Below are 16,726 nucleotides of genomic sequence, written 5' to 3' on the forward strand. Positions count from 1 at the left end.
AATTTCTATGGATTTATTAATGCACGATATTGGATTGGGTGCCGACCATCTAAAAAATTGATGCAGTATTGATACGGATCGACATGTATTAGACAATTTGCCTTTGATTTTCATAAAAACTGAGGGGTTTTTTTTTTTAACTTTACCCTTAGTCTGTATAGTTCCATCAATATATGGCTTCAGTCTGTGCTTATATTGATATGAATCGTCTAATACAGTTGATCCAATACCAGTACCTCAAACCAGGAAAATTATCCTCTCCAATTCCCTAAAGCTCAACAATTTGGTAGTGTTAGGTGGAGATGCCAACATGTGGTAGCTCGGCCATCCAACGGTTCGAGCTCATTGACTATGTTGAGCTTGGCCTGTTTGATGCCTAGCCTATCAGGTGTCATCATCTCCACCTAACACTGCCGCACAACCGAGCTTTAGGAATTGGAGAAGATAATAATCCCTCAAACCATGCCTCCACCCATGCGCCTATACCTTCCACGAGGACATGCAACAGAGCTTTTCACAAAAAAAAAGAAGAAGATGTAACAGAGCTTTAGCGGAATTTTTATCTCTTCCAATTCTGACACCCTCAAATTCCCTACAATCCCTCACATAGGAGCTGAAATGACCACCTACCCACTGCCTGAACACAGGGTAGGTGGTCATTTCAGCTCCTATGTGACGGATTGTAGGGAATTGGAGGGTATCAAAATTGGAGGTGATAATGATCCAGCTTTAGCGTGGGACTGTGGGAGAATGGAAATAATCCTTCCTACAGCATTGTGTATTAAATTTGTTGTATCTGTAATTTTTACTGTTATTCTATATATGTATAAAAATGCTCTCAAATGACAAATGTCATCGTTTCATACTTTAAGAGGACAGAAAGTTCATGCTCCCACCAATCGTATTTTGGTAAGTACATATTATTTATTGTATTTTCCCGTTTAGTTAGTTTACCCTTGTATGTCTATGTAATTTTTATACTAGTTTATAAAGAGAAAAGAGAGCAGAGAGGACCTCTGTTTTAGCTTTTAACCGTGCGCCCATGATAGGGGGCGATCGCTGTTGAGGCTGAAGATCCCTCTCTCGCTCGCTCGCTCGCTAGACAACAATACAAATAAACAAAGCAACAAATCTCAGCAACAAAGCCTCCTCCGCAGCCTTCCTTGTCTCCCCAAAATCTCAAAATTTACCAGCTCACTCCGGTCTTCCAAAACGTCCAGTCTAACGACGAATACCAATTACGAAACAACAGATTCATCTCCCGATCGATTCAATTTTGATTGAACAGGTATCGTATGCGATATCTATCATGTAATCGCGCGTGCCTTCGCCATTTTGATGTCGGATTTGCATCGGTAGAACGGTTTCCCGATCGGATTTCGATATGTATCGGACGGTGAATCCGGTGGAGTTGAAGGAGGGATGGAACAAATGAGGCAAAGATCTTCCAGAGCCTGAAGATGCCCGGTCTAGCGCAGAAGAATGTTCAATTCAGCAATGCTTCATCTACGTTATATTCGTCGACATGCTTCGCCGGATCGGTATCGGCAAACGGAATCTGGTCCAAGCATGGCGGCGAAGTCACCTTCAATCAGCTGCAGAAGGTACTATTAATTTATTCAAAATACTTTTGATCATCGGAATTGTTGCTTCAATTTAATTCCGATTAGTTTTAGTTTATTGTATTGGTCTAGTTGTGAATTAAGGTGGAACGCTTGAGAGTATCGAATTGGATCCTAAGCTTCAAATAACAAACCGAGTTTTTGGCGTGTTTGTTTGCATGATGATCATCTGAAAGAGTGTTTTTAATTAGATTTCTGAGTTTTTGATTCATCAGATCCAGTTTTCATTTACATGCACGCATTACGAGCTTCTGCGGTTTCACTTCTCCGGCGATGCGATAAAAAGCTTTACTGGAGAGCAGGGGATGCAATCATACGTTACTCCTATATTCGTCTACTCCTCTATTGCTAATAGCGGTCCCGGCAGTTGCAAAACCTTCCGCTCCCTTCTTCCTTATTTCGTTCCTCTTTCCTTATAATCAACAATTCCACATGATAACTTTGCAGCTGCAATTAGGATTGGAAATGACAAGTCTTTAACGATTAAACAAACAGCTAATCTAGAAGAACTAGTGTTCACTGCCTTCCTCTTCCATCTTTAAATTAATTGTTAACTTACGGAACACACCGATTCTACTTTGTAGTTGTAACTGACAATTCATTCTCTATACCTGCGATGTAGTTCTGGAGTGAGCTGACACCTCAAGCCCGCCAGGAGCTCCTGAGGATTGATAAGCAGACACTTTTTGAGCAAGCTCGCAAGAACCTTTACTGCTCTAGATGCAATGGGTTGCTGCTGGAAGGTTTTTCGCAGATTGTCGTGTATGGGAAATCTTTGCAGCAGGAAGGTACAGCTGGGTACCAGCCCAGTAACAGAGGAACCTTGATAAACCAGAATGATAGTGGGAGCAATATAATGCCTTCGAGCTGTCAAGATGATATTCAAGACCCAGCTGTTCACCCTTGGGGAGGTCTGGCTGCAACAAGAGATGGGCTATTGACACTTTTGGATTGTTTTCTGGGAGCCAAATCGCTCAAGGCAATCCAAAATGTAAGTGTAGCAAATCTTGATCATGCCATTATATACCTGTTTTGTATGACTGTTGGTCTTTTTGATTGGGATTGTCCTTCTTACTGTCCTTTATTTCAGGTCTTTGACAGTGCACGTGCAAGAGAACGGGAGCGTGAATTGCTCTATCCTGATGCCTGTGGAGGTGGAGGTCGAGGATGGATAAGCCAAGGAGCGGCCAGTTATGGTAGAGGGCATGGAATGCGGGAAACATGTGCTCTCCATACTGCCAGACTTTCTTGTGACACACTGTTGGATTTCTGGTCTGCCTTAGGGGATGAAACTCGGCAGTCTCTTCTACGCATGAAGGAAGAGGATTTTATAGAGAGGCTCATGTACAGGTGGGCTTTTGGTTCGTTATTTAATTGTTTCTCATTTAGTTTTTCATGTCAACGAAGGTGTTGTAATGAGAAATACATGTGACAGGCAGTGGGTTTTAGAAAAATGTGGAGTTTTGCTATATAGGTCTGACAAGATGTCTTCCTCTTGGGCTTTAAAATCTTTACCATTTAGAGGACTTCAAGGTTAAACAGCAACTGGTATCCAAAAAGAGTACACAATACCTAACATGCTCTAATGGATGATTTTTGTTGTAAAAAGATTTGGATAATAGAACAATTAAGCAAAAGTACAGTTTAATAATTTATCCATTTAGGTTCCAGAGAAACCTATCTGGCTTTTGCTACATTTTAAAAGAAAAAGTACATCAACTTCCTCCACCCCCAACCCAAAAAATAAATAAATAATTAGTCGTTTTTACGTTTTTCTTACCGTCATTGATCACATACTACTGATTTACTTTCTGAATCAAAGCATCAACCAAGGTAAGGAATGGAACTTTCTTGGACTTCTACCTTTTTCTTTTTCAATTAAGTTTTGGACCAATTAACATTGAGCTTCTAAATTTGGTTTATTGCCAATTCTATGGATGATCATGTATGTAATTTGTATTTACTTACTAGAGAAAGCTTTGTATTATGAGTTGAAAAGTGTCAAGAGTCCCGCTGTTAGAAACTGTATGCAAAATTTTCTTGTTCTATCGCACCTTTTTTTTAATGTATTATGGGAATAAGAACTAAATTTTTGGTGATGAGCAAATTCCTTGAAATATGGGATTGTTGGACCATTATGTATGATTTTAGAACAACTCATGGTGTTGTGGTACTTCTTCGTAGATCAAATTACTAGCTTTTGTAGCTAGGAATGCATTAATAGAGTCAGGTTCCTCCCCCCCCCCCCCCCCACATGCATGAGAAGGAAGAGAAAGGGTTCTTTTATCTCTGGTGGCAAGAGGTTAAATACACTGATCTTTAATCTCTTGTAGCAAGAGTTTAAATACAGTGATAACTCCCTAACAATCTCAAACTTTTGTTGTGGTGAACACCAGTAGTTCATTTGGGACATCAGACTCCCTCCCCATCTATGATTATTTTGACTTCCTTGACTGGAACATTTGGTGTTTTTATGTTTTGTAGTGCACACCAGTAGTTAATTTTGTTTCATTGTAGAATGTTTAACGGTCTTAAGAATCCTATGTTCATGTCACAGGTTTGACAGCAAGAGGTTTTGCAGAGATTGCAGAAGGAATGTTATTCGCGAGTTCAAGGAGCTGAAGGAGCTGAAGCGCATGCGGAAGGAACCTCGCTGTACCAGTTGGTTTTGTGTGGCTGATACAGCCTTCCAATATGAGGTGCTTTCAATAGAAATTTTTTGCAACAAACTTTTTCCTTCCTACATTGCCATCCGTAGTGGGAGGTGTTTCCTTTTCCTGTTGCTACTTTTTTGCCTTTCCAGGAAAAAAAACTTTTTTAACTCTTATATTTACGAAATTTAATTTTTTTTAACTACTTGGTTGTGGAATTTGATTTGTTATTGAGGCACTTCTTGGAATGGTAAGCTTTAGTCTTGATGTTCTGACCAGTGTGACCTGAAGTCATGCTTTAATGTTTGACAGGTATCTGATGACACTGTTCAAGCTGATTGGTGCCAATCCTTCATAGACACTGTTGGAACATACCATCACTTTGAATGGGCTCTTGGAACTGGGGAAGGAAAATCTGACATTTTAGAGTTCGAAGATGTTGGCATGAATGGAAGTGTTCAAGTGAATGGCCTGGACCTTGGTGGTTTGAGTGCATGTTTTATTACATTGAGGGCTTGGAAACTAGATGGACGTTGCACTGAACTTTCTGTAAAAGCCCATGCACTGAACGGTCAACTATGTGTCCATCGCAGGCTAGTAGTTGGGGATGGATTTGTGACAATAACAAAAGGAGAAAGTATCAGAAGGTTTTTTGAGCATGCTGAAGAAGCTGAAGAAGAAGAGGTAAATTCTAGGACTTCAATGATTGATTTACTATTACTATTGGTTTAACTTATGACCAAGTTTTCTGTTTCTTTTTTAAAATGCTGCTCTCTTTAAATACAGTTTTACTCTTTTGACCATTATTCTTTTATTATGGATGTTATCGTTTATACATGCAGGATGATGATTCCATGGATAAGGATGGAAATGAGATGGATGGAGAAAGCTCCCGTCCTCAAAAGCATGCGAAGAGTCCAGAACTAGCTCGAGAATTTCTTCTAGATGCTGCTACTGTTATATTTAAAGAACAGGTATGTTTTCTTATACTGAGCAGTGTCATACTTGATCCTTCTTGATGTATCAAATAAAATCATATTATTCTTTTTTCTTTCTTTTTTTTTTGGGGGGGGGGGGTGAATAAAGAATTCATTACCAAAGAAGGGAAAAATAAAAGGGGCCCCAAAAAGGGGAAGAGAGCAAATTACAAGAAGACTAAAAACAAACAAAACACTACCGAACCATCAATTGGGAAAGACAGATGGCTGCAGTAATGATAAGGACAAACCCCATGAGACAACAATAATTCTGTTCCTTGGGGAGTAGGAAACAATCTGAGGAGGAACCAGGGAGAGCTTGGAGCTAACATCAAAAGAGATGGACTTCCAAATCTTATCAAAGGATCGGGAGTTGGAGGACCATCTGTGGAGATTCCGCTCCATCCAAATATGATTGATAGCAGCACTAAATTCAAGTTTGCCAACATCATCACAAATAGATTTCTTGGCGAAAATCATACCCACCCAAATCCATTGTCTTGCAAGAGGGAGAATTCTTCTATTACTTGGCCAACATTTCCCCAAGACTCTTTTCCGGACTGCAGAGGAGAAGGACAGGCAGAAAAAAAAAAAAGAATACATCAATACGTTCTTTACGTGTTGCACTATGGAGAAGAGTTTCATTAATATCTTTACGTGTTGCACTATGAAGGACCTGATTCTCTAGTGCCTCCCATTCCTAAATTATGTCTGTATACATCAATACATTGAAGTCAATAAAGTAAGTTTTCTCGTTGACTTAATCAACTGTATTTAAGTCCAATTCCAACTTGGAGCAAATTATGTTCTGCCTTTCCAATCTGCTTAGGCACGTCCTAACAGTGAAAATGGCTTGGTAGCTTTCATGCTTTTTTCATCAATAAATATTTTCAAAATTTCCATAATTATTGTTTTTCATATACTGGTCAAGAAGAATAACTTTGAATGGTTACTAAGTCAATATTCTTGAAGGGGTTAAACAATTATACAATTTGTGCTCATAAGGCAATGGAACTATACACTCAATCCAAAAATATTTACCTGATATCTAAACCTTGTTTGAATTTTGACATGTCAAAAATGGATTACTTGCTATTTTCTATGAGTTCAATCCAAGTGAGACTTAAGTGGAAATGAATCCCTTTTGAAACAACTATCTACCATACTGGCAACATAAACAGTCCTGAAGCCAGTAATGGTGGCACCAACAACAAGTAGGAGTGATCTTTTTGAGGGCATCTTTTTCCCTGTCTCCTTGATCAGCATCTATTTCCTGATGATTGATCTGAAGCTTTAATAAAAGTGCATCTTATTTTAACCTGTTTAAAAACATATGACTGGCCTTGTGGTACCATCAATCCTTGGTACTCGGTCTGGCAGTTAAAATTGGTCATAAACCCGATAGAGAGAGAGAAAGAGAGATCTGGCCAGCAACCATTGCTTTTCCTATGCTAATAGCTATTTGGGGGGGGGGGGGGAGAGAACAGTGAAACCAGTTGATCCCCCTCCCCAGCACCCAAAAACAAAAGCTATCAATTGCTTGCTTTCATCACTCTGTGTGACTTGTTGTGGTTGTGCTGTAAGGAAATCCCCTCACCAAGTCTGTAATGTAGTCCTAGATAGGTAGGAGACCTACTAGGAGCCAAACAACAGAATCAAATAACAAAAGGGGCTGCTGGTTCAAATGGACAACACTAGGATTTAGGTCAATTCCTAAGGTTTAGGTTGGATATTAGGAAAGGGGTTTATAAGGTATTAATGGGCAGGTCTAGGGGGTCAATATGGTATAAAAAGGTTAGGGTTTAGATGAGTTTTGAAATTCTGCAATTTTGGGCAGAATTGAATTTTAGGGTTTTGGGTTTGGGTTTTAATGGAACAAGGAGATGAAGGGGTTAGAGTGGGAGTTTGGGCCTGAAACTTGGATCGAGTGTCATCAATGATGTAAGGGATGTATGCTGAAAGTTTGGTTTGAAACTGATGGTTAGATTCGAAGTTATGGAGGTTTCCTAGTAGAAGTAGGAGAGAGGGGTAAAACTGTAATTTCAGACAATCGGCTGGGTGGATGGTGCTGAAATTTGAATCGAATCTCTCTTAGGGTTTGAGGAAGACTCGATCAAATTTTTAGCAGCTTCTAATGGTTAGATTTGGCTGGGCAGAATTCTCACGAAAATCACCTTGTATGTGACCTTCTAGAAGGAAGAAGAATAGTTGCAGAATTTCTTATTTGTTGCAGGTCTTTAATGGCAGCAGCTTTGAAGATGAACAATGGAGTCTCCCGATCTTCACGATGCAAGGAGATAAGTAGCAACCCTCCCGATCTTCACGATGCAAGGAGTCGATTGGAGATCCACCAATCCCTTCCACCTTGAGATCCACAAGGATATACACTCACAAAGAGCAGCAGCAACAATGGTAGCAAGCATAAAGCTAATTTTTATTAACCAAATTCGTCTTCAATGCTGGCCTCCTTTACAAACTTATATAGAAGACTCAAAACTAGACTTAGACACTAAAAAGGAATGGCCTAACCCAATCCTTAACCTATTAGCTAACTTAAACTGACTAGGAAACTGAAATAGACTCAAAATAGAGTCCTAATCCAGCCCAACTAAACAACTAAAAGAAAAACTAATAAAATCACTTAAATTGAACCATTGGTTGAACCGGTTCAATTTAAAACACCAAATAAAAAGCTAAGTATGGAAATAAAACTAAGTATGGGAGCTAATCCCGTATGCAACCTATTTACCCATATTTTAGGCCCATAAAAGTGGCCTATTACATTAGAAACCCATGGGATCAAAGGCCCAACATGTATGTAACCCAACCCTAGGCCTATTTCTAAATAAATAAGCCCTATTTGGTGATGACTCTGCATCAGTCTGCCATGCTAGAAAATTCTCATTCAATTCTTGGTTAGCTTTGAGTTTCAAGGAACTCTTTGAACACCAGGCTTTTGGATTGGCATAGGGCAGATCATGCCAAGCTTTGGAACCGTCCATTGATGGAATTCACTGTCAATGAGATGAGAACCATGATGAGTGGAACCTTGGGGGAAGGTGGACCAGATTTCAGCCATTTTTGAAATGATCATAAACCTCTTTCTTGATACACTTCATTGTCATACGATTCCTAGCTTTGTGTGTGGTAAACCAGAGACAGTCCATCAATGGTAAAAAAAAGTACATTGATGGGAGTTACATTTTTTCTTGGTTGCTCAATGGCTTATGAAGATGGTCTTGCTCATCAATGGAAAGGACAAAAAATGTTCTACCATTTCTTTTTCAATGGGTGTGCTGACTGAAAGTCTTATAACCATTTATAAAATGACTTGTTTCTGAAATGCCATGTCATAGGTTTACTTTGTTGCTGACTTGTCAATTCTATTTATCCATGTTTGACGTGTAAATAATTAATTCTGGAGTGTGCCCTTTTCAGGTAGAAAAGGCTTTTAGAGAAGGAACAGCCCGTCAAAATGCCCATAGTATATTTGTTTGTCTCGCCCTAAAATTGCTGGAAGAGCGTGTTCATGTTGCATGCAAAGAACTCATCACCTTAGAAAAACAGGTACTTTATACTCTGTATTTTAAGAAAATATTTGCTTTTGGAATTTAAGTGTCAGCAAAAATCCTCTACATTTCCTTATAAATCCTTGCCTGATGCCCATTTGTCTCTACAGATCAAGCTTCTGGAAGAAGAAGAGAAAGAAAAGCGTGAAGAAGAAGAGCGCAAGGAGAGAAGGAGAACAAAAGAAAGAGAGAAAAAGTTGAGAAGGAAAGAGAGATTAAAAGGGAAAGAAAGGGATAGAGAAAAAAAGTGTGATGAATCAAAGCAAACTCCCTTAAGGCCTGATATTTGTACAGAAGAACAATCGCCAGGTGGTAAGGAGGAGTTGAGTAATACTATCAATTCAGGCGATTCCATAGGTGATGCTGGAGATAGTTCAAAAGCTGAGTCTCTTCAAGATATCCAAGATGAACAGTTCTCAAATGGGTCTGTGGCTTTGACAATGCAGAACCATAAAGAGGATAGCGTATGGCACATGTGTAACACTTTGGATGGGGAAGTCTGTGTAAGGGATAGTAATGGTTTATTTACAATTGAGCAATCAAAATCTTCTCGGCGGAAGCTGAGACTCAGGAAAGAATTTCAGTCAGATCCGGCTTCCAAATGGTGCGATAAACGCCGAACTCCAATTACCAGTGTCAATGCGCCTTTTCTTGATGAATCTGGCCCTAGATTACATTTTGCATATGCGGAAAATCCTTCCAGGGGCAGCAATGGGAATAGACAAACAAGAAAAAATCCTGTAAAGTCCGACAACAGAAATTGTGTCCTCAAGTCTGGTGAAAAGTATCAATGCTCCAACAACAGGATGCGTGATAGATATGACTTCCATTCCTGCGCCTGTAACCAAAATAATGGCTACAGATCAAAGGATGGCCCACATGTTTCTGTCATCAGATCGTGCCGGGAAGTCAAAACTGTGATCAAGTCAGATTCTGCATCAGATATATCTAGGCCTTTCTATCGCAGTACCAAGTACAATAATGGGTGTTTCATACCGGATAATTGTGGAATCCTGAAAAGCAAGGTCATGTCAGGCAATGTCACTTCAAGTAGAGATTTTTTACATACAAAGAAAGTCTGGGAACCTTTGGAATCACGGAAAAAGTACCCTCACAGTAATTCAGATTCTGATGTTACCTTGGGAGCTACTTACAAGGTTGATGAAAATGAGGAAGGTAGATGTAATGGAGTTGGGACTTTGCCACAACAATCTGATAACTCTCTGGGGTCACCCAGTGAGCTAATTTCATCTGAACAATCTGTAAATTCTGGAAAATCTGATGGTTTGAAGTACCAAAGTCCAAAGGATGACACTGGGAATGAATCACAAAACGCCAGCCAGGGCGTAGAGAAAGGCTGCCAAAATGGATTTGATTTAGGAGACAAATCTCCTTATTACTCAAAGGATGCTGCTTCCAGCTCGGATAATTGCTCTTCATGTCTTAGTGAGGGTGACAGCAGTTCGGCTTCTTCAAGCACTCAAAATGTGGAATCTTTGTCAACATCAGATTCAGAAGATGCCAGCCAACAGTCAGAGGGAAGAGATTCTTCAACATGTGGTCAGAATGGTTTTCTTAAATGCCAGGATATGGTAGTAGAAAACAAGCAGAATGCTAATGGTAGGGAATCTATTTCAAGCGTGACAATTCCAGGATTTCCAGTGTCTACCTGCACAGTAAGAGGTAGTTTTCCAGAGGATCCACCAGTAAAACATGCTTATAATCCTAATAGTGGGAGAATCACCACTGATATCGGTTCTCAGCAGCACTGTATGCTTCCACCAATCCATAACCAGAGCCTACATTTCCCTGTGTTCCCAGCACCTTCAACAATGGGGTACTACCATCAACATCCAGCTTCTTGGTCATCAGCTCCTGCAAATGGGTTTCTTCCATTTTCCCAACCTAACCGCTACCTCTTCACGAGTCCTCTTGGGTATGGCCTATCAGCAAACCGACCCTCACACTTCTGTATGCAGTACAGTCCTCTACAACCTTTAACAACCCCTGTACCTAATGTTGGCCAAATTCCAGTGTACAAACCTGTGAACAGTGGCAATGGTTTTACCTCAAAGGACCAAAAGGGAGTAACCAAGTTAGCTGATACAGTGGTAAGGGAATGCCCTCTTGAGAGGACAGCTCCAAATGGCCGGGCTCCACCAGAAGCGCCATCACTTGGGGAAGATGGACACTGTGAGCACGCTGCTAAATTGCCTAATGATAGCACAAACTTCTCATTGTTCCATTTCGGTGGGCCAATAGCTGTGGCAACAGGACATGATTCTGATCCTGTGTCTTTGAAAGAGGGAACATTAGGGGATTTTCCTCCAAATTCACCCGCAGATCCTGCTCAATTTGATAGTTGCACCAAGAAAGAGAGAACTGTTGAAGAATACAGCTTGTTTGCAGCAAGTAATGGAACAAGGTTTTCATTTTTCTGACACAGTATTGAGAAGGTGCAAGGAGGAGGCTGTAGAGAATTTGGTCCCCGTTTCTTTCTTCAGTTTTTTTAAAAAAAAATTGAGGTTGTAATTCTGTAGACAATAATCTTCCTTGAGAATCCCAAAGTTAGCATATATTCTATTCCGTTCACTGTCATTTCAATTGCCTTATTTGTTTTTCCCCATGTAGAGAAATATTACGAGAGTGGTACACTGCTTGAAGGTTTTTCTGTATGAGGTAAGCTTTTTACTACTACTGAAGATATTATTTGAGTGGTTTTCTGTTCATATGAACTCAAGAACCGTTTTCTCTACAAAACTTCTCATTTGAGGACAATAATTATTATTATGTTGTAATTTGCTTAATTGAAAGAAAGCAGATTTGGGTGCACTCATTTGTTTAGATACTTGGGATGAAGTAACTTAAGTTCTTTTGAGCATTTTTCTTTTTTATTTCCTTTTCTGTATATTAGCTGTATGACTGCAGCTAATAAAGTATCTTAAGTTCTTTTGAGCGTCTTTCTTTTTATTTCCTTTTCTGTTTATTAGCGGTATGACTGCAGCTAATAAAGTAACTTAAGTTCTTTTGAGGGTCTTTCTTTTTATTTCCTTTTCTGTTTATTAGCGGTGTGACTGCAGCTTCCTAAAGCTAATCAAACTAGTGGTATAAAGTTGATACAACTCGCTTCTTGTTGTTTTTTTACTCAAGGTTTTTTATAAATTGAGATACCGGCTGATAACTGGCCAGGTTAGCTGATCTGTATTTAGATGGCTGGACACCGATACTGTATCTTAATATGATGTTTTTTGTGCTTAATTGTTCCATATGTCTAGTGACTGTTATCTTGACCTGAAACTATTATTATTCTAATGCAGGTCTAGTCCAAAAATTGGTCCTGTTTTAATTGCTGTTAATTCTTTGGGTTTTATTTGTAATGAACTGAATTATAAGATCCAAAAGTGGGAGTCTGAAGGGTGTAAAAAAATAGCTATTTAATTAGTAGTAACATCCATAAGGCAATGTAGTTGGCTTTAGCTTAGTCATTAAAAGAGTACTATTTTGGTTAAGTGTGTGAGGCCTAAATTATTTAGCAGACTTAAGCTTCAACAATTCTAATTAGTTAAGTATTTTAGAATTTTTGTTAGTTTAATCTAGCTTCCTAAGAGTTTTAGATTTAGTAAACTTTCTTTTGTTGTAACCACCCCAACGATGATAGTAATTTAATGGAATACAGAATTTGGATTTTAGTTGGTAGCCAGGAGAGGGCTTCCTCTTTCCTTCCCCCTCTCCCTTGTCCTTTTCAGTCCCATAACTGTCCCCGTCTCTTCTCTTTCTTTCTCCAATGCAGGCTACTGAAAATTATCAGGAAATAGTTTAGATTTGGGCCTGTGGAGCAGCTGATCTAATTTCTGATTCCTTGACTTGAATCTAGGATTGGTTGGCTGCATTAAATGCTTACCTCAGTCATTGTGTATGTGAGTCTCCTTCCCAGCTTTTTTTTCTCCCTTTTTATATAATATATGATATAGACAGTTAAGTAGTTAGAACAACCCACCAGAGGGAAAAACAGCTCAAAGAGCTTACCCCTGGTAGGAAATTTTTCACCAAGTACATAGTGAAGTATGAAGCTTTGTGAGCATATATCTATAACAGTTTCAGCCCTAAGTGAGTCATCATTCTTTTTGGTTCATGGATTTGAACAATAGAAGGCAACTCTGACTCGTGAAGTCCTGCCATGGAACATTCCCCCCCCCCCCTCCCCCTTGGATGCAATTTCCTTTCACACACCATGAAGAGGGTATTCCTTCACTGTATGCGTTAATCGGGGAGGGATGACGATCATAATGAGGGTAGGGGCAATTTCAAACTTTCGTCCTATTGGGGATTTAGTGAACTGTCAGATTGTTGGTTTTCCTTCATCCACAGTGGAGGAAGATGTTCTCCAAGTCAAATATCTAGGTTTTAGTAATCCACTCAATCAAATCCAAGACCATTGAAACATTGTGATATTAGTGTTCATTGGATGAGGTAACCCATCAGGGTCTTGAAAAATAGGATCCGATCAGTTGGATCAGTCAATCCCCTTCCAAAAGCTAGGATTAAGGCATATTTAGGCCAATTCTTACTGATTCCTCACCAAGCTTGACTGATTCTCATCCAGATCAGATTGAATCAGAATCAGACAGGATGAATCCAGATCTCAAATTCAGGTTTTAAACTTTGGGTGGGACACAACATTTCTCCCAAAGATGAATATCTCTAACACTCCATCGTATCCCTTTTCAGCAACTCTCTCTCTCTACCCCTCCAAGCCCAAGATGGGCATCCCCCAACCTTAGCTCGTTTAGTCAGTTTGACTATATAGAGACCCTTGATGACTTGGTCCCAAAGTAAGGAAGGAGTATAAAGAAGCCTTTAACACAGTTTAGCCAACAAGGCCTTCTTTTGAATTTGAAGATCCTTAAAACAGATTTCACCCATATCCTTCCCTTCGGTCATTTTGCTCCAGATATTACTGATGGTTTTATCCTCGAGATCAACAGACATCAGCTAGGGTGAACTCCTTGGATCTGACAAATTTCATCGGCAAAATGAAATATTTTAACTTCCCCTTAGCTTCATCACAATTGAAAATGTCCATGGCCTTCCTTTTTGTTGAATCATTGAGGTGTTCCTCCATTTTATCATCTTAGAAGGAAAAGGAGATAAGCTGGTTAATGTTGAAACCAATTCTCTTAATTTCCAGGCCCTTGATAGCACAAATATTGAGTTAGTGCATGGGACTCAAGACCTCTTGGTGAGTTTGGGCATGAAGCGCACCACAGCTCACCAACTGCGCTAGGCAGCTGTTGTTGTATCTTTTATGTTTTAACAATTCATGTATTAATATGGACCCTTCCATGGCAGTAGATTTTTTGAAGTTTTATTTTGTCACTTGATGAACTCCATTTGTACTGAAGCTTGACATGTGAATATGGAGCTTTTGGACCTACTTGTCCATGAAATTTCATCCATATATGACTTGACACATTATAGAAAATTTGTAGAGAGTATAAATCCTCTTTGTAGATCTGGAATTAGAAATCAAATGTGGGCCTCCAATGCATAGTCTTGCCAACCAAACTTGCAAACTAGGTTAGACTGGTTATTGCCCCCTCCCTCCATTTTGGCTTATTATAATAAGAAAGTTAAATTTTCAGTTAACTGTATTATTGTCACAAGGGTCTGTTATTTTTTTTAAACATCATAAGACATATATTCTGCCATGTTGATAGAGAATTTATTTATATTGATCGTTGGATAGAAAGTACATAGTCCAAATTAGTCACGTGTCAGATTTTTTTTTTGGTACCGGCCACATTTCAAATTTCATGGTATAATTCAATCAATTACTCCACATATATTGTCATGCATTCTGTTTATGTCTATGCATGTGAACCAATACTTTAGCTATTATTGTGCATTGTCTCAACTTCGAACCAAAATAGAAGACTTTGATCGGGAAAACCATGAAAATTAACGGCTCAAGTCAGTCTTGTCACCAGCGTCTGTAACGTTTTCTTGGAAATCACAAGACACCTTTGAGCCGTCCATTTTAATGGGGTTTCCTATCTAAATCATTTATTTAGAATTGGGAGATAACATAATAATGACTTTGTACTGGTACTTTAGTTATTACTTTCCATTATCTCAATTATAAACAAGAATAGACTACTTAGATAGGAAAACCGATGAAAATAAAAAATATGAGTCTATCTTGTCACAATTGTCTGTAGCATTATCGAAAATCAAAAGACACATTTGAACTGTCCGTTTTCATGGGCTTTCCTATTTAAATCATATGTTTAGAGTTGAGAGAATGCACAGTAATAATTGTAATATCGATACACATGCATGGACATACACGAGATGCATGCTAACGTGTATGAATCTATTTGATGAAATTATATATATATATTTTTTTGTAGAATTTGATGAAATTATACTTAAAAATTTAATACATGGCTAATTTATCTTTGTCCTCTCTATCCAACGGTTGGAATTGACACACCATCAATTCAAAGAAGTATAAAACGTGTATTATGAAGTTGAAGGTACTGAGTTCGACTCCTCCTCCCCCCTTGGGGCCACCCGCTTGAGAGGAAACTCCCTAGTGAACATGGAGCCCTAGTATCTCCCGGTTCATATGTGTTGCGGGGTCATACACGAGCCCTGTGGGATTTAGTCGACCAAAGGCCAGATACCTCCTGTAATAAAATAAAAAAAATATATGGGTATTATGATGTTTGGAAAAATAATATACCCTTGTGACATTAGGATTTTACCTTAATAAGATAGTTATAATCCAATGCTTTGATCTTAAAGATGGCATAAGATCATAGAGAAAAAAAATATCACATGGTACATTTTGCAATCTTGTCTCCCTCTTAGGTTTTGAATTGTTAGATTATTTATATAGAGGCTCATGCTTCCTTATTGTTCCATTCCTTTATTCTTTTAAACGAAAAAGTCCTATTTTTCTTATCCAACGGCCAAATTTCAAACACTGAGCAAGATCGCATGAGCCAGGCTTTGATTGAGCACTTGAGCCCGGGCCTAGGCCCTAGGCCTGGCCTTAAGGTGCTACCTTTGCTTTGGTACTTGTGTTAGCCAATTCAAATTACAAAAATATTACCGTTGGCCAGTGATCCACCTCGATCCATTAAAAACTTCATTTTTTTTGGGTTATATATGGAATATGGAATTTGGAATTACATTTTTAGAAAAGGATTTTCTTCCAACTAATAAAATATGAGGAAAAAGATCTTTGTCTGAGAGTGTGCCCTACGCCAACAATTCCATATATCTACCTCTCTCATTCTTAAATTAGGGGGGCAAATATGTCTTTTTATATGGGGAGGAGAGAGATACGCTCATGGGAGTGCTGGCATAGACCACACTCCCGTACAGAAAACTGTTTCCCTAAAATTTAATAAGTGAAGTATAACAATCTATTACTTATCAAATGGCAATACGTGAATCTATCCATGTGATAGGAATTAGACAAGCATCTTATTGGTACAATTTCAGTTTAAAATAAGTAGAGGAAGTAGTTAAATATGTAATTTTTTATTTTTTATTCATCTTGATAGGTGTACTATTACTTTGAATGAGAGTTTGAACAACTTCCTTACTTACTTTCGACTAGAATTTAGGCATTGATATGTATGTCGAGTCTTTTATTACATGGACTAACTCGTGTAAATTACCCACTTTGGTTGCAATAAATTGTTCCGATTTGGTTTTGTTACCCTTAGCCTAGACCAGCCTCGAATCGATCAATTGATGGAATTTAGGGTTTTCTATACAATAATCAGATGAATCAGGTTGGTCGAAATCTAGACCAACCTTGGCTGATCTGATCCCGATACTTGAAATCATAAATCTACCTCAAATCCTCAATCAAGGATGTAACAAGGTTACTA

The 16,726-nt window shown here is 38.8% G+C and overlaps 1 protein-coding gene across 1 annotated transcript; it reads left to right on the plus strand.

Moving 5' to 3' along the window:
* Nucleotides 1–1,030: 1,030 nt before the first annotated feature.
* LOC122641841 lies at nt 1,031–11,548 on the plus strand. The gene is made up of 8 exons (XM_043835144.1): nt 1,031–1,604; nt 2,245–2,613; nt 2,713–2,972; nt 4,180–4,321; nt 4,586–4,957; nt 5,116–5,247; nt 8,689–8,817; nt 8,930–11,548. Exons 1-8 carry the CDS (start codon nt 1,461–1,463, stop codon nt 11,258–11,260), a joined length of 3,879 nt encoding a protein of 1,292 aa, XP_043691079.1. The 5' UTR covers nt 1,031–1,460; the 3' UTR covers nt 11,261–11,548.
* The last annotated feature ends 5,178 nt before the right edge of the window (nt 11,549–16,726 follow it).

The sequence above is a fragment of the Telopea speciosissima genome, chromosome 10, assembly GCF_018873765.1.
Source record: "Telopea speciosissima isolate NSW1024214 ecotype Mountain lineage chromosome 10, Tspe_v1, whole genome shotgun sequence".
Lineage (NCBI taxonomy): Eukaryota > Viridiplantae > Streptophyta > Magnoliopsida > Proteales > Proteaceae > Telopea > Telopea speciosissima.